At 55.7% G+C, this 22,404-nt stretch overlaps 1 protein-coding gene across 1 annotated transcript; it reads left to right on the plus strand.

Annotated features, from left to right (window-relative positions):
* Positions 1-704: 704 nt before the first annotated feature.
* ARHGAP36 (Rho GTPase activating protein 36) lies at positions 705-22,050 on the plus strand. The gene is made up of 11 exons (XM_075720587.1): positions 705-845; positions 5,987-6,143; positions 10,334-10,396; positions 11,693-11,949; positions 13,366-13,561; positions 14,030-14,085; positions 14,916-15,066; positions 17,048-17,196; positions 18,144-18,314; positions 20,041-20,138; positions 21,686-22,050. Exons 2-11 carry the CDS (start codon positions 6,029-6,031, stop codon positions 21,816-21,818), a joined length of 1,389 nt encoding a protein of 462 aa, XP_075576702.1. The 5' UTR covers positions 705-845; positions 5,987-6,028; the 3' UTR covers positions 21,819-22,050.
* The last annotated feature ends 354 nt before the right edge of the window (positions 22,051-22,404 follow it).

Genomic DNA, 22,404 nt, shown 5'->3' on the forward strand with positions numbered 1-22,404 from the left:
TCAGCTCAGCTTCTCCCCAGCTGTGGCCAAGGCTGCAGCGGGCCAGGGCAGAGCTGGGGCAGCACGGCTCTGCCTGGGGGCTGCGGTCCCCGAGGTGCTCGTGGGTGCGTTGACATGCAAGAAGGTGCCAATTTTGGGTGTTGATGTGCGCGTCTTGTGGGTTGCTGTGGATCTGTAAAGCTCCCTAGGGTCTGTAACCCCCCACGTACAGCACGTTGTACGAGGTGCCGGCTGTACGTCTGTCCTGTCCGGTCTGGAGCCGTGTGCCTGACCGCACCGCAGACTCGGTCGTCGCGAAGACGCTGTGGTGGAGCAGCTGAGAGGTCTGCGTGGAGAACCAAGGTGAGAAGCATCCGCTGGCCCTCATTGACCGGCACCCGGGCAGCAAATTTCTCTTTCAGGTTTCATCTGCTGGAGCAGCTGACGCTTCGGTAGGTGTCCTGGTTACTGATGGATAAAAGTAGGAAAGCATGGGGACAGAGGAGATGGATTGAGCAATGATCGATCCCCTGCCAAGGCACGCACACCGTAAGGCGTGGGAAGTGCTGTTCCTTCCCATCTAACCCTGCCCTCTCGCTCCGCACAGTGTTTCTGGCTCTCATTTCTTTTGGCAGAAAATTGACGTTCTCATCACCCCTCTGCTCCCCTCCCCTCCTCCTCCTCCCCTCGGCCGCGTTCAGCTGCAGCATCTCCGCGCTGTCACTTCTCTGCATCTCCTCCCGCCAGCAGGCAGGGAAGGCTCTCCCAGCCGCTCGAGAGACGCTGCTTTGAAAACCATCACCTTGGAAGGAAGAGGAGGGAGCCCAGGCCGCCGCTGGTCGTGCTGTGAGAAGAAAACGAGGAAGGTAAATGTCAGCCCTTCAGTCCAGCTGGGAAGAGGGCGACTTTGCTGCTGAAAATGGGGGAGCAACTGCAGCTCCTTGGGAATAGAAGGGGTGGCTGAGGTGGGCCCTTCCCATGAGACTTCCTCAAATAAGCCCTAGTCCTAAAAATAAGAAGGGAAAGTCGTTGCAGAGGGGAAGTGCCGTGTTAACGCTCCCAGCGAAAGGCATTTTATTTCTATTTCTGAGTTAGCAAGATTCCTTCTACGGCATCCCCCTCTGAAGGAGGATTTACAGTACTCTGGCTTTTGCCCCCGCTGCGTTTTGGTGTTTCCCTCCTTGCAGGCAGCAGCGGTGGCTGCCCAGGCTGGAGCGAGCTCTCCTGCCCACCCCGCTGCCGTGCGGGGCTCTGCCGGGCATCGCCCGCCTCGGGACAGGGACGCCCACCCCGCCGCCGTGCCGCCGTCGGGACTGTGAGGCTGTCGGTGGTGGTCCCCATCTCGCTCGCTCCCATGAGCATAAATACGCACTTGTTGCAAGAAGCAAGGCTGGGTTTTCTGGCGTTAACCGTTGAAGCACGCGTTTGCCCAGTTGACAAGCTTGTTTGCTGGCGATGGTGGCGTTTTACAGGGCTTTTCTCGAGCGCTTACGGTAGGGCCAGATAAGCAGCAGCATGCCCCGACTTCTCCTTCCTGCTTTCCCCGTCTTCTGCTCCCTCTCCTAATCGGGTTTCCTCCTCCTTGCCCGAGGCAGCCGCGTCCTCCGTGACTCCGCTCCGACCGCTCGGGCAGGGGCTGTGAAAGCAGGCTCTGCCCGGCGCCGTGAGCTTTGCCTGCAGAAGAGTAATTTCCTTCAGTCTGTCTGTCCCGGGGGCGCGTCTGTCCATCCGCAGCATCTGCTGCCAGCAGAGCTGCTCCTGTCCTGCTGGGAGGCTCCTGCTCAGGCACCGCTTCTGCTCGTCCCTCGCTTCTGGCGTGGCAGAAACACCTGAGCTACTGCGGGCAAGTGGAGATGTTCCCACCTGCCAGAGCCCGCGTTTTGTCTGTGCCCCCGTGTCCCACCCAGGCTGTCCCGGGGAGCCCACGCCCGGGATCTCCGTTTGCAAAGCTTGCTAGGACCATTAGTTCAGGTTAAGACCGACCTCTTACATGCAGCCCCGTTGAGACAGTAAATAAAATACGTTCGTAAAGGGCTGCTTTTTCCTTCCACAGATATTTTTTTATTTTTCCTGCAGGACAAAAGTTATAACAAGCCGTGTATTGCGTTCAAGGCTGATTGCTGAGCTTGCCTTGGGAGGGGGCGCGTGTGTCCTGGTTTCGGCTGGGATAGAGTTAATTTTCTTCCTAGCAGCAGGCACAGTGCTGTGTTTTGGATTTAGTAGGAGAAGAATGTTGATAACACGCTGATGGTTTAGTTGTTGCTGAGTACTGCTTGTGCCAGTCAAGGGCTTTCCAGCTTCCCCTGCTCTGCCAGGGGCACAAGGAGCTGGGAGGGGGCACAGCCAGGCCAGCTGACCCCAACTGCCCCAAGGGCCATTCCATACCATACGGCGTCATGGGCAGTATGGAAACTGGGGGGGTTGGCCGGGGAGCAGCGATCGCTGCTCGGGGACGGGCTGGGCATCGGTCGGCGGGTGGGGAGCAATTGCATTGGGCAGCACTTGCTTTGGATATTATTATTACTATTATTATTATATTGTTGTTATTATTATTATTATATTGTTATTATTATTATTTTACTTTATTTCCATTATTAACCTGTTCTTATCTCAGCCCAGGAGTGTTTCTCACTCTCACTCCTCCGATTCTCTCCCCCATCCCACCGGGGCAGGGGCAGTGAGCGAGCGGCTGCGTGGTGCTGAGCTGGGGCTGGGGCTGAGCCCCGACAGCGTGGAGGGGTGGAAAGCTGAGGGGTGGCCGAAGCAAGCTGCATAGCCTAAAGAACAGCTCCTGATGTTGTTTAGTAATTTAATAATGAAAAAAAAAAACTTTTCAAGCAAGACATGAAGGCCTCCACGGGCTGTGCCTCGCCTAAAATTGAACCGGTTATCGTGACTCTGGCCCCTTTGCTAAAGCATCCCCCGAGCTCCAGAGCCCGGCTGGGGTCAGTGCTGCGTCTGGCTGCCGGCAGCGTCAGCTGCCGTGGCAGCAGGATTGCACCAGCCCTTCCCGTGTGATTTACCCCCGAGTCCAGCGTGTGAGGCAGCCGTGGGCACCTGGCTACCCCAGTTGTAATCGTCCGGGGGTGCTGAGCCGTGCCAGGCGGCTCGGCTACACTGCCTCTCGCATTTGTCACCACATCCGTGCTGAGGCACGTAGTTTTTGTAATAAATGTCAAATCATCGAATCGTTGAGGTTGGAAAAGCCCTTCAAGATCATCCAGCCCAACCATTAACCCAACACTACCAAGGCCACCACTGAACCAATTAAGGGCAGAGGAATAATTTCATATTTCCTGCCTTGGTGGCTGCATTATTTTTAATGAAAGTAAAAACTAGGAATCATTAAGGTTGGAAAGGATCTCTAAGATCATCAGTCCAACCATCACCCCAACACCCCCATGCCCACTAAACCTTAGAATCATAGAATCGTTTAGGTTGGAAAAGCCCTTTAAGATCATCCAGTCCAACCATTAACCTACACTGCCAAGTCTACTCTAAGCCAATCAAGGGTAGACCGGACTCAACCATGTCCCAAAGTGCCACCTCTGCCCGTTTTTTGAACACTTCCAGGGATGGGGACTCCCCCACCTCTCTGGGCAGCCTGTTCCAGTGCTTGACCACTCTTTCTGTGAAGAAATTTTTCCTAATTTCCAACCTAAACCTCCCCTGAGGAAACTTGAGGTCACTTCCTCTTGTCCTATCGCCAGTTACTTGTTTAGTTAAATGTTTCAAGAATATCTTTGTCTTTAGCCGAATTCCCTTTTTGGTGTGCCCTTCTGGGGAGTTCACAGCTACGTTTTTTTGGTGGTGGGTTTTTTTTTTTTTTATTAATATTTATGTAACTTTCTAAATATCTTTAGAAATTGAAAGCCTGGCCAAAAGAAACACCGCCCCGGGCACGGGGGATGGAGGTGGGCAGCCAGGGCTGCGCTGGGGCCGACGCCAGAGCCCGCGCAGACTGCCTTGCCGCGCTCCGGGGGGTCCTCACCCTTATCCCTGGCTCTAGGAGATTTCCAGGCATTTATTTTTCATTACCGCCTTAAATCCCTCTTTGGAAAGGCTCCTTTCGGAGCCTGTACTCTGGCCACGTCTTTTCCGTGCGCGGGGTGATAACCTTGGTCCTTTCTTCTGTTTGCCACTGCTTTTTGCTCTTTGCACCGCGGCTGGGTGCCGGGGCGGCGGCCGGCGGGGAGCAGGAGGAGCGGCCGCAGCCGCTCGGCACCGGAGCGGGCACCCAGGTCGGTGCGGGGCGAGGAGCCGGCAGGCAGCGCGGGTCCCTGCGCGGCCCCTCCGGGCTGCGGGCGACGGGCAGAGCTGCCCAGCCGTGCGGGAGAGGGGACGGGGCGTTCGGCCGTGACCTGCGAGGGGCTGTGGGCTGCAGTCCAGCCTCTGCGGGGGGTGAGGGCATCGGTGGGGCTTCGGCAGTGCTGGAAGCGTCCGATTTACACGAGACGAGGCTCAGTGTTAAGTATTAAATTAAAAAGAAAACCAATTTAAAATGGGGGGAAAAAGGCAGAGAAGAAAAGCTGGTGAATAAAAGGGGGCTGTAAGTCTTATTTAGCGGGACGCGTGCTGCTTTTCAGGTTTTAGACCTTTTTGCATGGCTAAAAAACCAAAGCCCCAAAGCTGTCTTCCCTTCAGCCGCCCTGGAGGGAAGCTGCACCCACCTTTCTGCAGTGCCTGCCCAGGCTCTCTGCGCCCGACGGAGCACGCTGCGGGAGGAGAGGGGAGCGGCAGCGTGGGCGCAGCCCCGGCGTCCCCAGGCTGAGCAGCCGCCGGCACCCAGCCCGCGCCAGAGCCCTTCCAGGCCATGGCTCCTCCGTTCCTCCTCGTACCTTGGCACCCAGCGTGTGCTGGGATGCGGGTGGAGGAGAGGAGGGGCGTGCAGATGCCGTCCGAGGCTGGTATCTCGTCCCAAGCCCTTTCCGCCCAGAGCCCGTGGCTTTGCTTGCGTTGAGCTGCGGTCGGGGGCTGGCTGGGAGCAGCGTTCAGCTGGTTTGTATGAAGATGGGCTGCTGGGACCTCTTAACGTAATGCCGAAAAAGTTCGGGCCCCCTGACGTGGTGGAAATTGTTGGAGGGCAGGGGGGAAGCAAGGTGGGTGTCTGGAGGGAGCTGGGAAACGCTCAGGCTGCCAGGAGGAGCTTTTCGTTAGGTGCCACTTCTTAGGGGGGCGAAGAAAGTGCAAGTCTGAATGTATCCGGAGATGCAGCCGGCAATGCAAAATGGCAATGCAAAAAATGCAAAGATGCAGCAGTGGATCCCGATGCAGCCGGCAATACCTGCATGAGGATTAGGTCTGTGGGCGCAATGCGAGGACACGCTGGGATGGAGCCCCTGGCTCCGTGTGTTTGCTGAGCAGCTTCCCGGCGGGAAGAGCAGCGTCTTGGATGAGGTGTCAGACCAAGCAGGGCGAAGCGCTGCTTGCTGCGGTTTCCCTCGCACGAGTTTTTGTTGCGCTTCGGAACACGTTGCGCCGTCTAGATTTGGTCAGGAGATGGTCGGGCTTGCCTCCATCCTGACTTTGCTCACATGGAGCATGGTCCCAAGGCTGATGCCAGCCAGGAACTGTATTCCCATGGTGAAGAATGGGAATGTCCCAGCATCAGGAGCACGGTCCTTGCTCTGGCTAGCCAGGATGTGCCCCATCTTGCGTACACCAGCCTGATGGTGTTGGGCTTCGTGTGAAGACAGATGGCAGCTGGAATTGGCCAGGGAGCTCTATTCCAAGCACTGGGGTGCCTCAGGGAGCCTGGGGGGTCTTGGGAGCCAGGGCTGGGGTCCCTCACGCACTCCCCGACGCCTCCAAGGCCTTGGAAGGTCAAAGTGGGATGGGGTGGCTGGGGCACCTACAGACCAGCTGGCCCTTCGGAGAGGTGAAGGAGGGCCAAGCGTCTCCTGCGCTTGCAAAGACACCCTGGGGCATTTTCAGCAGCTTCTCTCCTAAGCAGGCGTCTCTGCGATGTGCTTCGGGCTCTTTTATTTTTATATCTGTGTTTTTTCAGGGGACCTTCATCTCAGCTCTTCTGCCAGGACGAAGCACCAAAATGCAGCCTGTGCCCCTGCACAGCCTTTCGGAGTTGGAAAGAGCCAGTCTGCAAGAGATTGCTCTCTACCAGCTGCAGGAGAAGCTGCTTGTTGGAGATCTCAGCCTGGCTAAAGGTAGAGGACGGGAGGGGACGGCTCCTGCTGCGGGAGGGCTGAGGGCTGAGCCATTATTGCTACTCATCCCCGTGCCCACACTTCGTAACACGGGATGATGTTTATGGAAAGACACTTTGTGACTCATTTTGATCCATTTTATTTTTTGTTCCCTGCTTTGGTCTGAGCCTCGAAGGCCTAATCAGCCTTTTGAGGAGGGTTTGCGTGTCCGTAGGAGTGTGAGAATATGACCTTGCCTGTTGTCTGCCTCTGATCCCCCTAATCCAAACCAGATGCACTGTGACTTGGCAGGGTCTTCCACTGGGACTGTCTTAATGCCGCTGGGATGGGACAAGCTTTGCTTTTTGGATTAACATCCAGCACGCACTCCTGACGCTGGGATGGGGCTGATGCAAGGTTAGAAGACGCGTTACTGAAATTAACGGGCAGATAAATATGGAAGCTCCGCAGGGACCGAGCTCCTCCGTCCTGGCCTACGTAGACATGCAGGCATCATCTGGGTTCCCATGGCTGCCTGCGTCCCCCGACGTCTACACATCTCACCAAGCAAGCACAGCGAGTTGGGGATCAGCTGGCTCCTTCCCAGATGTACTTGTTCCTCAAGAGCGGGCAGACCACCTCGAAACGCCTCCTCTGCCGTGTTTTGGCATCCCAGTAGGGCAGGAGGTGCCCGCAGCTCACCAGCCCTAGGCTCGCCTGGTACCGGCAGCGCGGGTGCAAAGGCAGCTCGGGGGTCTCCAGCCCCACCGCCCGCTCGCAGCGGGGCTGTGGCCAGCGCCCGCCCGGGGCAGCTGGGGCTGGGACCTCCCGAGGGTGCAGCCCCCCCGCATCTCTGGGGACTTGTCCCAGGGAAGGAGCAGTTCCTGATGCTCATCCTCATACTGGGCAGCAAACGCTCACTTGGGGTGACATCCAAGTTTGGTTTCCTGTCTTAATTAATATTTGGAAGAGTTCATGCAATGAAATGGCTTCAAGAAGAGTAAAAGAGAGAACGTTCCCCTCTCATTCCCAGAACTCCCAGTTGCCCCAGGGCTGCAGCACCAGCCACCCACCACAGGCTGCCTTTATGTCCCCGGGGGACTCTGACCACAAACATCCTGGTTCCTTTTCTTTTTTTTTTTGGTATTTTGAGCTGTTGTGATCCCATTTTCAGTGATACCCTGCAGCAGTAGTTTTCCTTAGGGAACAGTGTAGTGCAAAAAAAAAAAAGAAAGTATTTCTTTCCTTCCTGTTGTGTGCACTGCATTTTGTCCGATGGGCTCCTCTCTTTCTGTGGAATAAGTGCAGGGGACTGCAAAGTCCTGATCTCATCCTTCTGTGTATTTTGGGCATCACTCTCATGCTAACCTGGTTTTTGAAGGAAGCGGTTGCTGTCGGGGAATCCTTCCTTCCTTTTGTCCGTCTTTGTATCCTTTAGGTTTCTGCCTGCTAACTGCTCTTCTTGCAGTTAGTTGGCTGGGAGTCAGTGTAAGATGCTGAGCGTTAGCTATGACACTGTTGCACTCGCAGCGTCATTTTCCTAGTCCAGCGTTTTAAAGGGAAGTTCATAATGTTTGGAAATGCCTGAATTTGGGCTGCACGGTCTCCATTTGGGTCCTTCCACCTGTCTGTACTTGCTCCCCAACATCTACCCCTGTGAAATTCCTGCCTTTACTACACAGCCATTGCACAGTTGTTGTTATTTTCCTCAAGGAAAAGGTGTTCAGCACCTCTTCTAACCCTCATACTTCCAGATACGTAGACGATGAGGATCACGGGGTGTGCATCCCCTTGTGAACCATCCTTTGGGGCAACCTTCAGCTTTACCCTCTGGGCTGCTCTTTGCCTTTCAAGAGTCCTTACCTGAGCTAATCCCAACAAACTTCTGCAGCATCTCAGACCTTAGAGCGAAGGAGGCTTCAGGATGACCCTCCCGAGCTACCGAGCAAACACGTCACGGGTGCTACGTCTCATTTTGGCCAAGTCTGCAGGAGCAAGTCTGTGGTTCGAGCAGGAGATGGCCAAGAAAGATGAAACCTTTGAAGGACGCGCAGCATCAAGCTTGCTGTGGTGCACCTCGGGGAGAAGAAGTTGTCCTCATCTCCTAGATTTGTGGTGGATCACATGCGTTACTCTGTCACGGAGATGCCGGCTCGGGCTTTCTGGGCAGGAGGATCCTGATGGTTTCTTTACTATCTGCTGCCTCGTGGTTTGCTTCCCCGAAGGAACATCTGCACAGCTTTAGGAGCGGGGAGTTATGCCGATGCTCAGCCTCAGCACGTTGTGTCACCCCTCCTAACTCTGTGCCGACGCAGCGGAGTTTTGCTGGCCTTTTGCCTCCTCAGCTGGGTGGTTTTTGTCTCCAGGTTGTTCATCTTCCTGCTGTCTGGCCATTTGAATGAAACAACACATATGGTGCTGCAGAATAATTAATGTAGGCTACTCTCTTATGCACATGTTGCTCATACCAACTTTCATAGCTTGCTTCTAAATCTTACAAAATAACCCAAACAATTGTATAAGCTGCTTCTAGGAGGAGAATTCCTCGGGAATAAGGAGCACAAGCCAGAATAGGGTGATGTGTCCTGGAAGGATTTAGGGTGGGCAGCGAATGAGTTTTCAGCTCATTGCTGCCAGCTGCTGTCCCTGGATGTGCAACGTGGGGAATATTTAGGAGCGGGGCTTGCCTCTCCAGGAGCAGTGCGGGATTTCTGGTGGTACGTGTTTTGTCTGACTTTGTCTGTGCTCTGTAAAATGTAAAACACTCACAAAAGCCTTTCTGGGGCTGTATTCTTTTTTCCAGTGTTGATACTGGATCTCTGAGGATGAGTTAGGGCAGCTTTCTGAGTCATTAAGTAATTGCTAGGACATCATCATTAATACAGTCGTGTATAATATGGATGCAGAATTTAAAGGTGGCCGGAAGAGTTTCAAGCTGCAGCCTTTGGACAGCTAAAGCTTTTTTTCCACTGCTCTTTCATGTGCAAGAACACCTTTGCCGGCGGCTGCTCTTGGCCGCTCACCACGGTCTCCCAGCGCGTCCCACGCACAGACCGCGTTCGGTAGCTGTTGCAGCATCAGGCGTTTCCTCTGGCGAGGTGTCCTGGTTTCAGCTGGGACAGAGTTAATTTTCTCCCCAGTAGCAGGCACAGTGCTGTGGTTTGGATTTAGGATGAGAAGAACGCTGATAACACGCTGATGGTTTAGTTGTTGCTGAGCAGTGCTGACACTGGTCAAGGACTTTGCAGCTTCCCCTGCTCTGCCAGGGGCACAAGGAGCTGGGAGGGGGCACAGCCAGGCCAGCTGACCCCAACTGCCCCAAGGGCCATTCCATACCATACGGCGTCATGGGCAGTATGGAAACTGGGGGGGTTGGCCGGGGAGCAGCGATCGCTGCTCGGGGACGGGCTGGGCATCGGTCGGTGGGTGGTGAGCAATTGCATTGGGCAGCACTTGCTTTGGATATTGTTGTTACTATTATATTGTTATTATTACTACTGCTATTTTACTTTATTTCCATTATTAAGCTGTTCTTATCTCAGCCCAGGAGTGTTTCTCACTCTCACTCCTCCGATTCTCTCCCCCATCCCGCCGGGGCAGGGGCAGTGAGCGAGCGGCTACGTGGTGCTGAGCTGGGGCTGGGGCTAAACCCCGACACGAGGCATGGCGAGCGAGGATTCCGGCAGAAAGATCAGCTGCGGTTCATTTTGACTCGGTTTTGTAGCGCCACTTTGCTTGCTGGCTGCCTGATGGTTCATGTGCCCTGACCTGTGGTTTTGCGCGTTGCTGGATTACACATCCGGATAGCAAGGCGTCGCTAAGCGCTAGTGGAGGGAGGTTCTTAGGGCTGTGGTCTGAGCCAGGTGGGGTGGATCCCGCAGCTGGGGTGTCTTTAACCCATGGCGATGGTTTGGTGCCATGGGACCCCCCCAGTCCAGGTGCCTGCACGTGGAGGGGTCCCTTCCTCCACTTTGGGAGGATGGTGGCCCATCTCTGGGGCTGTTTGCCCCGGGTAGCTGATGGCCACTGTGCCATCCCACGTGGCCTCATGCATCCTCTTGGCCATGGCCACGTCGGGCCCGCAGCATCCCTCTGCCCGCGGGAGATGCTGCGGCCATGCCCTGCCTGCGAGGGTGCAGGAAGGGTTTGAGGGGAGACTGTCCTCAAACAGCCTAATGATGCAGAACCTTTGCTTTCTTTTTCCCTCGTAGTTGGACCTAAAGGCAGTAAATCTATCCGCCAGAAACTGGAGAGCTTCTCAAAGGAGAAGAAAGGTGAGCAGCCTCCCTTTTACCCAGGTTTTGGTCCCTGCTCTCAAACGGAATTGGTGATTTTTGATGGGGCTGAGCTGGGAGGTGCCCAAATTCAGCAAGGTGCTTTGTCCCATCCTGTTCTGCCGTTCTCCAGAGTGGGGTGTAACGGTACGTGCACAAGCATGAGAGAGTCTGGAAGGGATGCATATGTGTGTGGATGAAATACGTGTCCATGAATGTGCGTTCGTAAAGGTGTACACATGTGAGTGTTTCTATCTGCCCATTTTATCCCTGGTCTGGCTGCTTCGAGTTCTGTGTTATTGTCCCTTGGAAGAATGTCAGCTACAAGCCTGGGGAAACCAGAAGCATAGAGCACAGGGAGCGAGCACTTCCCAATTTTCTTCACACCGGGACAAAGTCGACTCAAGGGAATTACTGAGCCGCAGCCTGATAATTTACAAAATGGATTTGTGTCTTGTACTCCGGCTGCCAAACCCCTCGGCCCCGGGTGGTGTGGAGGCTGGAAGTAAGGCGAGATGTCCTTGCGTCTGCAAGGAGGTATGGAGGGGGAAAGTTACTTGGGGAAAATGCCATTAATACCAGGACTGTTACTCTCGAACAGACATAGCTGATGCAAACCCTGTAGAAAACTGGAGGTTATAATTTGGTAAGAATCTCTTGTATCAAATATTTCTGGTGATTTGTGAAGTCTCCATAGATGCTACGGCATCTTCATGAGGCTGTAACCAATAAAAGGCAGGGAAGTTCAGGAAAAACTGGGACAGGCTGCGACAAGCATGTTGGTGGAGGCCACTGTTCCTGCCATCTTCCCAGCTCCCCTGCGTCTCCTTCCTCTTCCTCCAGCACGCCACCTCCCACGCCGTGCCCTCCCCGCCCGGCTCCCTGGCTGCCCTGCACCCTCGGTCCCCCCACGCAATGCCCCGGGGCTTTCCGGGGGCAGCAGCTCCCCTTTGGGTTTGCCCAGGGTCTTTGGGGATGCTCTTCCCACCCAGCCCAGGTGATCCTGGGAAGCTGGAGGAGGAGCAGGGAGCAGGAGGGGACAGGGCGTGCAAGGGCACTGATAGTTACAGGACTGCCGTCCTGGATTCAAGCTACAGATCTCATTGTCAACAGTTTTACGCATTGTCCTCCTCACTCTCCTGCTGGCGGTTACCTTTGCAGTATCCCGGTATTCCCTTCTGTTGGTTAATTATTTTATCCAGGTGTGCACATGTGGCAGCTGGGCTGCGCGAGTGCAGCTCCCTCTTGATTTTCCTGCTAGCGATACTTTTCCCTTTCTCCCGTGTCTTTCCCTAGACTGCTCTCCTCAGACTTTTGGGATCCCGCTCTTCCAAGTCATCGCCAATGACCGCGCCTACAAGCAGCTGCAGGAAGCAGTGAAGAAGAGCCGCCGGCTCTGCCTGGAGGTGGAAGCGACAGTGACGAGATTTCGGGCTCAGAGGCAGAAGAGGTCCCCGATGGGCAGGGGCTGTGGCCTGGTACCCTGCGGGGTCTTCCCGGAGGAGCCGCTTTCCCCGACTTTTCTCGACAACAGCTCCTGGAGCCAGCGAAGGGTACGATTGCAAAACTGGGCTGCGCTGCGACGGTGCTGCAGGTGGGGGGAGGCTCTGACTTCCGCAGTAAATACGGTTTCCCAGGGTCTTTTCTTAATGAATGTGAGTTATTGTGCTGCATGCTGGGTCGGCCCCGGTCTGCCCTCGGGGAAACGGGATGCCCCTGCTTCCCCCAGGATTTGGACTGGGAGGGGTGGGACGGGCTCTGCTAGCTGAGCTCTTACGGAGCCAAGGTTACCAGAAGGACATGGCCAGGCAACCAGGTAGGTAGGGATGGGAGGAGATCCATCATCAGTGGCACGGATTTTTCTACTCCTCCATTGCCTCACATCTTGGTGAGCAGCACTGTGAACAGATAGGACTTCTCCGTGAAACAGCGTCGCCTTTTTTGGCAATGTCGCGGTTGGAGACCGGGCCTCGCAGTTGCAAAATTCCCCCCAGAAGTTGTGGCCGTCGATGTGGGTCCTGTTGGCTCCCGGGGCACGAAGCAGGGAGAGACCCCTCGCTGCTGTGGGGACATCAGCTGTGCCGCTGAACTGGTCTGCTTTCAGCACCGTCGAATCGGTTGGGTTGGAAAAGCCCTTGAAGATCATCCAGTCCAACCATTAACCCAACACTGCCAAGGCCACCACTAAACCAGTTAAGGGCAGAGGAATAATTTCGTGTTTCCTGGCTTGGTGGCTGGATTATTTTTTAATGAAACTAAAAACTGGGAGTCATTAAGGTTGGAAAGGATCTCTAAGATCATCAGCCCAACCATCACCCCAACACCCCCATGCCCACCAAACCATGTCCCAAAGTGCCACCTCTGCCCGTTTTTTGAACCCCTCCAGGGCTGGGGACTCCCCCACCTCTCTGGGCAGCCTGTTCCAGTGCTCATCGACTCCCCTTGTGTTAAAATACAAGGAAGATGGTGTGGCTGGTCAGCCTCGGCCACTGTCTTGGCTTCAGTCCTCTTTCCCACGAGGGGAGGTGGGTATTAGGCTGGGTGTGGTTTGCTTCATCGCTTTGGAGCAGAGACCCACACCTGCCTCTTGCTAAGTGCCTGTAACCCCTGGTGCAAAACAGCTCCAATACAGGTGACTAAATCCAGTGTATTGCGCAGTCAGAGGTGAAGGATTTGGGGATGGTTCCTCTTTCCCCGTGTCTGCGTGCGGTGCAGGGTCTGCCCCAGTGGGAAGGCTGTGTTTAGAAACGCCTTGCACGAGGAGCAGGGCATGTAAATGAATGCACGGGAGATGAAAGGTCTCTACGTGGTTCTCTTGCAACCCCAGACAGGCTCTGTAGACCCCTGTGTTGGTTTTGGAGGTGATGCCTCCCTTTCCCACAAACTTCTGAGGTCACAGCAATGACGGTGTACTGGGATCTTGTGGGGCGGTTCCTGCCACCCTGTGAATCACCTCTGCTCCATCTCAGGGGGCAATGTCCGTGGACTCCATCACCGACCTGAGTGACAACACTTCCAAGCTGCTGGAGGCACTGCAGTTGTCCCACCCCCACGAGCTGGATCCAGGGAGAAGCCTGGGCAAGAAAAAGATGCTGAGCCTCAACCCCATCACCTGGCAGGTCCCGCGGATTGTGGACAGATGCTGCAAACATATTGAAACACACGGTAAATACGCGCGTCTCCCCAGCCAGCTGGCCTGTCCCATGCTAGGTTGGTAAAACCCATCATGCGTGGTGGGCTGGGGCAGTTCGGCCCGGCCATTCCCCTGGACTGGTTCCTGGGGCAGGGCACGCTCCTGAAAAGCAGCCCGGGGAGAATCCTCTGGGCTATGTGAATGTCACTGTGCCTATCGGTGACCCACCTCCTGGTGCGCTCTGGCCCCTGCAACTCCACCATCTATCTCAGAGTGACCGTACAGGTGAGCTCTCCTCCCTGACCCACAAACAACCAACCCCAGAAAATCTTACGGCTCTAAACCCTTTCTTTTTACCCCCTCTACCAGGAGCGGGGAAGGATGCGCTGCCTCGCGTGCAGTGCAAGAGAACCACTTCCATGATGTTGAGGTGCTCCAAGGACTACCCGGGGCGGCAGGGAGCCGTGGAAATGCAGAGCACTAACCTGTCTGTCTCCCAGGTCTGCAAACGGTGGGCATCTTCCGCGTCGGGAGCTCCAAGAAAAGAGTTCAGCAGGTAAAGCGAGACATTTACAGCGTCCTCTGTAGCAGTACCGCATCCAAAGGACAGATGCTTGCATGGGTGGGGAATGAACAATGTGGATGTTGACATGGAGAGGTCTAAAACACCACAGGCGCATGCTGGATCATAGACAGCCTGTAACCTGCTGCTGGGTCCTTCTCCCAGCCATGGAGAGCAGGCTTCATCTCTCCAAGCTGCCTTTAACAGATGAGCCTCCAGCCCCTGGCTGGCACTTCAAAGCCGCTCCGGGCTCCTCTCACCAGCCAGCAGCTCCTCCTGCCCCTGTGGCCCATCCTCCGGGCAGCAGCAGGCTCCTGGGCTCTGGCGTGCCTTAGAATCATAGAATCATGGAATCATTTAGGTTGGAAAAGCCCTTTAAGATCATCCAGTCCAACCATTAACCTCCACTGCCAAGTCTACTCTAAACCAATCAAGGGTAGACTAGACTAAACCATGTCCCCAAGTGCCACCTCTGCCCGTTTTTTGAACACTTCCAGGGATGGGGACTCCCCCACCTCTCTGGGCAGCCTGTTCCAATGCTTGACCACCCTTTCCGTAAAGAAACTTTTCCTAATTTCCAACCTAAACCTCCCCTGGCGCAGCTTGAGCCCATTTCCTCTCGTCCTATCTCTAACTACTTGGGAGAAGAGACCACGAAGAAGTGCCTTCTTCGGGGGTGCCCTGCATCAGGGGGACGTTGGGAGTAGCCAACCCTCCTGCCCTGCCATTGCCATCGCGCTCTGCAGGGACGGTTCCTGACGGCACGGTGCAGAGAGGAAGAACTGACTGTTGCTTTTATTCTGCTCCTTTCTTCCATCTTTAAGCTGAGGGAAGAGTTTGACCGAGGACTGGATGTTTTCTTGGATGAGCTTCAAAGCGTTCACGATGTGGCTGCGCTGCTCAAAGAGTTTCTTCGGGACATGCCGGATTCGCTGATCCCCAGAGAGCTCTATGCAGCCTTCCTCAGCACAGCCGGTGAGTGCCTGGGGTGCATTGCTCTCACTCTGCACAGTCCACCCACCACGGTTTTGGAAGGGGGGGAAAAAACAAAAAGGGAATTTTCTTCTTGTGCAATTACCCGGCTCAGTCCCAGGTCCCAGCACAGTTCAGCGCGCTGTGCCGGGAGCTCAGCCCAGCAGCTTGCGCTGCCCGTAAGGGTGTTTTTGCAAGTGCTCTGCCCAGGTCCCCCTACCCTTCATATTTCGGGTGACTGAGTTCTTAGGCAGTCTCCACTGCTTCCAGCATCACTCTTTCTTGGTCTCCTTCACCGTCTCTTTGCTCCCCTTTTGCCATCCTTCTTTCCTCCGATTTGATTCTCCAAATCCAAATCCTTGAATCCCTGCTGGCACATCAAAACCGAGCAGCTCCACACCAACAGGCTCGCTCTCCGGCTGCGCCACGTCAGGGAGCAAGACAGGGCGTGTGGGGGGGAACAGAGGTGGACAGGGATTTTGGGGAACGTATGGGGTGATCTTCTGCCCTCGAGCTGAGCGTACAGCACGCGTGTACTGTAAAGCAGGAGTGCGAACCAACCTGGCCTTGCTGAAATCACCCCAGAGCAAAGGCACGGGGCTACAGTGGGTCTTCTAGTTGTGGGCACGTAGCAGGGAGTTTCTTCAAGATAAATACGTCCTGAGACTGGGGCACGTCTCAGCATGCAGCCTCCTCAGGGAGATCAAGGAAACCCGGGTGGTGCTGGAGATGGGAGGCTGGCGGCAGTGCCCGTCTTCTCTAGCTGTGCGATGGACCTGCATCTCTGCAGGAGCGATGTGTACGCGCTACAGCCGTGTCTTCCAGGCTTAGCGTAAGGGTGGGCACGTGGCTGGAGCAAAGTTGGTCTGCACCGCCATCCCATTTCCAGGAGCAGCCAGGGTCTCCCACGCAGAGGAGCGCGTAAAAACGGTGTTGTTTTCTCCAACATTCCACCTTCCGGTGGTCTCCAAGTAACCTAAGCCTGAACTCTTGATAACTTTTTACAGCCTTTAGTGGATTTCTGTTCCATCTGCTTGCCAGCTGCTTTTCGAGCCCGTCCAGCTGTGTGGTGGACATGACATTCCATGGTGGACATGCCATCCCGCAGGTTGCAGGGCTGCAGTTTAGTTACAAGCTCCGCCACGCGCTGCTGTCATTGCCTGTTTCCTTGTCACTGCTGGGGTGTGTGATCTGAGCGGATCTTCAGCTCACCCCGGGTCTGCGATCCTCACACCTGAGCCGGATGATCTGGCCACTTCTCCCTGTGCGTGATGTAAGGAGCCTCCCCTCGCAGCCAGCACCAGAGCAGGATACGGGACCACGGGGTCCCCCATCTGCTGCTCTTTCCTGACCTGTCCTCCATCACACAGAGCTTTGAATGTCCCTCTTGTACCATACCCTCCTTTTTGTTTTTGGCTGGCTGAGTGCTTGCTGTCTCCCTGTCCTCCTCCCTTGCCAGCTCAGCGTCCCTGTCGCTGCAGCGGGGTGACTTTCTTTCCCCTTGCTGACACTGTTCATAAAAAGCCTGAATGGCCCTGGACTGCGTGCGGGCTGTAGGGCGAATCCATGAATTCACACCACGTACGAGTTTTCAAACCTTTGGCTCTCAGATTCTTCCTTACCACCCTTCTTTGCCAAAACCACTTGACAGCAGTGAGATTAGCGATGTGCTGCCTGGCACTGCCACGTGCAGTCTGTGGTTTGGTGGGTGGTTTTTTTTTTTTTTTTCTTTCGATAATTGGATTATAATCCCCCTGGTCTAGGACAGTCTTTGACTATGGGGCTGTACAACACCAAATGCAATCACGTTGCAGCCCGTGCTGGGGTCTCCCAGAGTGCTTATCCCTGCATGGACGGATGAAGGGTAAGATGCCAGTCTGGCTCCCTCCAGAGCTCGTTACTGTGGATGTAAACGAGGGCTGGCCAGCTGGAAGTGCTTAGCGGGCTGGGAATCGCACTAATTAACGAGCTGCTCTCTGCCTAGCCATGGAGGGCCCGGCACAGCTGGCCGCCCTCCAGCTGCTGCTCTTCCTGCTGCCCCCCTGCCACAGCGACACGCTGCACCGGCTCCTGCGGTTCCTCAGCAAGGTGGCCCAGCACGCCGAGAGCTCCTGGGGCCCCGACGGCCAGCAGGTAAGGCTGGCCCAAACGGGTCGACTGCACGAAGAAGGGGTTGCTCAAACTTCGTTGGTTAAAACCAAGCAGAGCTTCTTGCAAGCCTGGGTGAATCCTTTGGCAAAGCCAAATTGTTGCTAAATCCCCTTGTCCATGGCAGGTCTGGCTTGCTCTCAGTCCAGCCAAGCGATTTTCTGGGTTGCAGCAACCCCAGAGGGACCTGGCTGTGTGTCCGTAGGCAGCACAAGGGGCGTTTTTTGTGGACTAATTCTGGTTTTCCACCTCCAACTTCCATGAAGGACTTAGCACCATGCATTGAGGTTGACTTTGGTTTCTCTGGACAATTAGGACGAGAGGAAATGGGCTTAAGCTGCGCCAGGGGAGGTTTAGGTTGGAAATTAGGAAAAATTTCTTTACGGAAAGGGTGGCCAAGAATTGGAACAGGCTGCCCAGAGAGGTGGTGGAGTCCCCATCCCTGGAAGTGTTCAAAAACCGGGCAGAGGTGGCACTTGGGGACATGGTTTAGTCTGGTCTGCCCTTGATTGGCTTAGAGTAGACTTGGTAGTGTAGGTTAATGGTTGGACTGGGTGATCTTAAAGGGCTTTTCCAACCTAAACGATTCGATGATTCAAGCTCTAAGTCTCTCCATGATTCAAAGAGACTGGTTTTGTCCCATATTGTAAGACAATATAGAAATAATGGTTGTTACCTTCTGGTAAGCGTTGTGAAAGTGGGATGGGAATGGAGGGCCCTGATGCAAGGAGGGGATGAGCGTGTGCTCCAGCACCACAGACCCTTCATGCTGGCCCTGCCACCAGCTTGGAGAGGACCAAACTGGACCCAGATCAACACCCCGGCCTCACTCGGCAGCTCGTGTTCCCGTCCTGGGGTGGGTGAGGCTATCCTGGGACATCTCATGCTGGTGCATCTATAATCTGCAATTTCCTTTTGTGCTTGCTTGCTAGATTCCTGGGAATAAAATGACGGTTTCAAACTTGGCCACAATCTTTGGTCCCAACATCCTTCAGAAGGAGAAGCCTGGGGAGAAAGACGCTGGTGCCATGCACTTTGAAGACAGCGCTGCCATCATACTGGTGCTCCAGAGGTTGATCGAGCACCACCAGACCTTGTTCATGGTAGGTGAGGCTTTCTCAGGGCAGCTTCTCTAGACCTTTCCTTCCCCGCTGAACTCTTCTAGTGGCAGCAGAGGGAAGGATGTATTCCCAGCCCCACTTAGCAAGCGGCTTGTGAAAATGTGATTCATTCCTCATGCCAGGGGTAAATGTTAATTTGGGATGGTTTGTTGCTGGCATCGTAAAGGCAGAGCTGAGGGTCGTGTCATGGACCGGTCCCGTCTTCTCTGTCGCTTCCACCCCGGTGATGTGTGACTGAGCTCGTTTGGGATGGGAAGCAGCTGGCCAACAGCAGCTGCAGGAGTGGCACCTCGGTACTGTTTCTTCCCTAAAGTCCCAGTGAGGGGGGAGAGAAGAGGAAAAAATGGGAGACCTTGGAAGAGGGAAGGAGCTGGAAGGCGGTGGCGTGGGGTGGAGGTGCCACAGCCTCAGGCAGATGTGGGGAGGATGCAACAGCGGGGAGAGCTAGCGAGAGTAGCGAGGGATGGGATCACTTCAGACCTGCTCTTCGGTGGGTGATTTGGACCATCAGTTTGCGGCAGGGAGTGCTCATGGAGGACGCATCGACCTGGGGTTCCCAAAAGCATCTTTTAGAGTCACATAAAGGTTTGTATGGGAAGAGACCTCTGGGGCCTCCAGACCACCCAGAGCAGCGCTCACTTCAAAACTAGATCAGGGCTGTGTCCAGCTGGGGTTTGCTTTATTTCCAAGGATGGAGAGCTCTGACCTCTCTGGGTCCTGTCCCAGGGCCGCACCACGCTCAGGGGAAGAATTTTCTCCTTGCCAGAGGTGCCCCGGCTGCAGCTTGTCCCTGCTGCGCCTCGGTCCGTGCCCAGGCACCGCCGGGAAGGGTCTGGCTCCATCCTCTCGCCAACCCTCCCGTGGGGCACTCGCGGGCAGCAGTAAGAGCCTCTCGCATCTCCTGGGCAAATCCTGCTCTGCATGGTTGTCCAGGTGGACTTCAAGCCTTCACTCTCGCGCTCTCCGCTCTGCCCTGGTGCAGCGCGGGTGCCGGGGAGGTGTGCCAGGCTGGGGATGCCCCGCCAGGCTCCGTGCTTCTCTTTACCCCCGTTGGAGATGCTGGTGGAGAAGGGCGAGAGCGGTGCGGTACCTGAGCACCGGCAGGTTTGCTTGGTGCAGGCTTGGAGGTGGGTACGGTGGTTGAGCCGGAGAGCCCCTGCAGGCATGCAGCAAGGTGCCGTTCCGAGCACCACGGGTGCTTGGCGTGGGCTTGCGCGCTCTGAAGCGGTCCCCAAGGGATGCGATGTAGGCAGTGCCATGCAGTCACGTAGCTGTTCTCCTTGGGGACAACCCAGTGCAGGCTCTGCAGCTGTTTTGAAACCCCGGCGGAAACTCCCTGCACCAGCAAGAGCATACATTGAGCGGCGCTCCCGGCCCCGGTTTTAGGAGAGGACCTGGGAAATTCCCGTGAAATACCAGGAATGTCTCTTTCCTACAGGTCTATGGGAATGTGACATTGCAGGTCCCCCAAAAGCCTTGTAGCAATTGTCAGGTCTACAAGGAGCCAAAGGACTGGGGTTAGCACGGGAAAAGCAGGGGCTGAGGTCCTGCTCAGACCCCCGGGAGGTGCGTGGGACGTGACACCAACATGGTGGGTCTGTGAGCACGTATTGCCCCGGAGCCCTTTTGCTGTCCTCGCTGCCTCTGCTCGCCTTCCTCCAGCAAGGGGGAGATGCCATGCGCGAGCGTGTCTGTGTATCCCTCCCAGGTCTCTCCAGAAATGCAATGTGACATCCTGAGGAGGCTGTTTCAGACGGACCCCGATGTCATCGACTACCTTTTGCGCAGGAAGTTCAACGCCGTGCCGTAAGTCCCCGCGAGGCGCGGTGCTGCGGGAGGGCACCTCGCTGCACGGGGGCAGAGCCCTCCCGCAGCAACACTCACCGCGCTGCTGGCAAGTGACGGACGAATCCTGCTGCTCTTCCTGCCCATCTTTCCTGTTCTTTCCACCACTTTCAGTCCTGAACTCCCCAGCTAAAATTCTTCACTTTCTGTGCTGGCACCTGACAGCTGAAGCATCCCAGCTTTTCTGTCCCTTGGAGCTCCGTATCCTCCTTTCTGCCCCCTCCCCAGCCTGTGCCACGCTCTCGCCTTTATCCAAATCTGCCCTGCATCGGGACGGCTCCACTGCACGCATCTCTCTCTGCACATACCTGCACAGCTCTTGCCCTGCTGCACCCCCAGAGCCCTCCGCTGCTCCAGCCTCTCAGGGTCACACGCTGATGCCTGCTCCATTTTCAGCTCCATCACTAGCCTCCTCCAAATTTTCTTCACCCTTGGTGGTGTCTGCATTTCTATGCATTTTTTTGCCCATCCTGTGTGCATCTGCATGCATGTCTGCATGTGACTGCCAGCTACGTCTGTACGTCTGCTTTTTGGCTGCAAGATAGGTTAGTGCCACACGGGCTCAGAATTTGAGTTCATGCCCTTCCCTGTGACTAAAGAAGGTGGGGTAAAAGGGCCTTGTGCCCCATGATCTGGGCCCACGGTCATGGCACGTAACACGGGAGGTATTTTGCTCCCCTGTGGTCTGCAGCAGGGCGTGCTCGGCAGCCTTGGGTCTCCTTGTAGGGCTGGTGACTCCTTGTCCTGGTTCAGCCCCAGGCAGCGGCTCAGCACCACGCAGCCGTCACTCACTGCCCCTGCCCCGGTGGGATGGGGAGAGAATCGGAGGAGTGAGAGTGAGAAACACTCCTGGGCTGAGATAAGAACAGCTTAATAATGGAAATAAAGTAAAATAGTAATGCTAATAGTAACAGTATAATAATGATATACGAAGCAAGTGATGCCCAATGCAATTGCTCACCACCCGCCGACCGATGCCCAGCCAGTTCCCAACAGCGATCGCTGCTCCCCGGCCAACCCCCCCAGTTTCCATACTGCCCATGACGCCGTATGGTATGGAATGGCCCTTGGGGCAGTTGGGGTCAGCTGGCCTGGCTGTGCCCCCTCCCAGCTCCTTGTGCCCCTGGCAGAGCAGGGGAAGCTGGAAAGCCCTTGACTGGCATAAGCAGCGCTGAGCAACAACTAAACCATCAGCGTGTTATCAGCGTTCTTCTCATCCTAAATCCAAACCACAGCACTGTGCCTGCTACTGGGAAGAAAATTAACTCTATCCCAGCCAAAACCAGGAGACTCCTTCAGCAAACATGGACTGTCCTGCACGGAATGGTTTCCTGCAGCATAGACCTTACGAGTCTCCTCTGCTGCTGTTCCGTGTCTGTCTTGACGTTCCTTTTGGGACTGTCCAAAGAGATGGCAAATCTGCAGGGTCACTAGATGCCATTTGGGCGTGGAGTTGGCAATAGAAGCAGTTTGCAAATAGCATCTCTTTTTTTTGTTTGTTTTTTTAGGAGCACTGGGAGTGAGGATTCAACAGAGGAGCCTGATCCATCCCGGCTGCCTGGTGGGACGCACGCGCTGGAGAGCAGCTCGGTCTCGTCAGAGTTGTACAGCAACGTCTCATTCCTAAACCTGGACATCTAGCAAGCCTGGTCCATGCCCTCTGCACTGCCTTCTGCGGACAAAGCTGGGCCACCTTTCCCCGGCAAAAATAAGTCTTCTGTCCCACTTGGGAGGAGTGGGGAGGTGAAAGGAGCACGATGCCTCTGGGAGCACCTTTGCTACCAGGAAATTGTCCCGGTGTGGGCAGACCCGCAGCAGGAGAGGCGTTTGCAGGTTGCCAGCAGAAAGGCCTTTCGCATGCGGGTTGGTTGCTAGATGGCAACCAAGAAACCCGCGTGCTCGTGCGGTGGCTGCGCACGCACGGTTGCGTAGGCAGCGGTGCGCGGCGGGGAGCGTGCTCTGGGAGCAGCCAGAAAGCCGTCGGCGCGTGCCGTAGCCTGCTGGCAGGGCTGAAGTGCTGCAGTGCCCTCGGCGCAGCGCTGCCTCTGCGATCTGCTGCCTCGCACGAGTTTGGGGCGTGAGATTTCCGTCCCCAAAGCTGTGCCCCAGCTCAGGGTTAGCAGCACGGGGTGGCTTCGTGGCGTCCCTGCCTGGGGCGGGCAACCTCTCCCCTGCGAATGGCTCCCAGCCCCGTTGCGCTGGGACTGCAAACTGGTGCGGACTGGGG

The sequence above is a fragment of the Pelecanus crispus genome, chromosome 13, assembly GCF_030463565.1.
Source record: "Pelecanus crispus isolate bPelCri1 chromosome 13, bPelCri1.pri, whole genome shotgun sequence".
Classification (NCBI taxonomy): Eukaryota; Metazoa; Chordata; class Aves; order Pelecaniformes; family Pelecanidae; genus Pelecanus; species Pelecanus crispus.

Coding starts and splice junctions, on each gene's coding strand:
- ARHGAP36 (XM_075720587.1), top strand. CDS start 6,029: ATGCAGCCTGTGCCCCTGCACAGCCTTTCGGAGTTGGAAAGAGCCAGT. Junction 10,397..11,692: donor CTTCTCAAAGGAGAAGAAAG/GTGAGCAGCCTC, acceptor GTCTTTCCCTAG/ACTGCTCTCCTCAGACTTTT. Junction 13,562..14,029: donor CAAACATATTGAAACACACG/GTAAATACGCGC, acceptor TCTGTCTCCCAG/GTCTGCAAACGGTGGGCATC.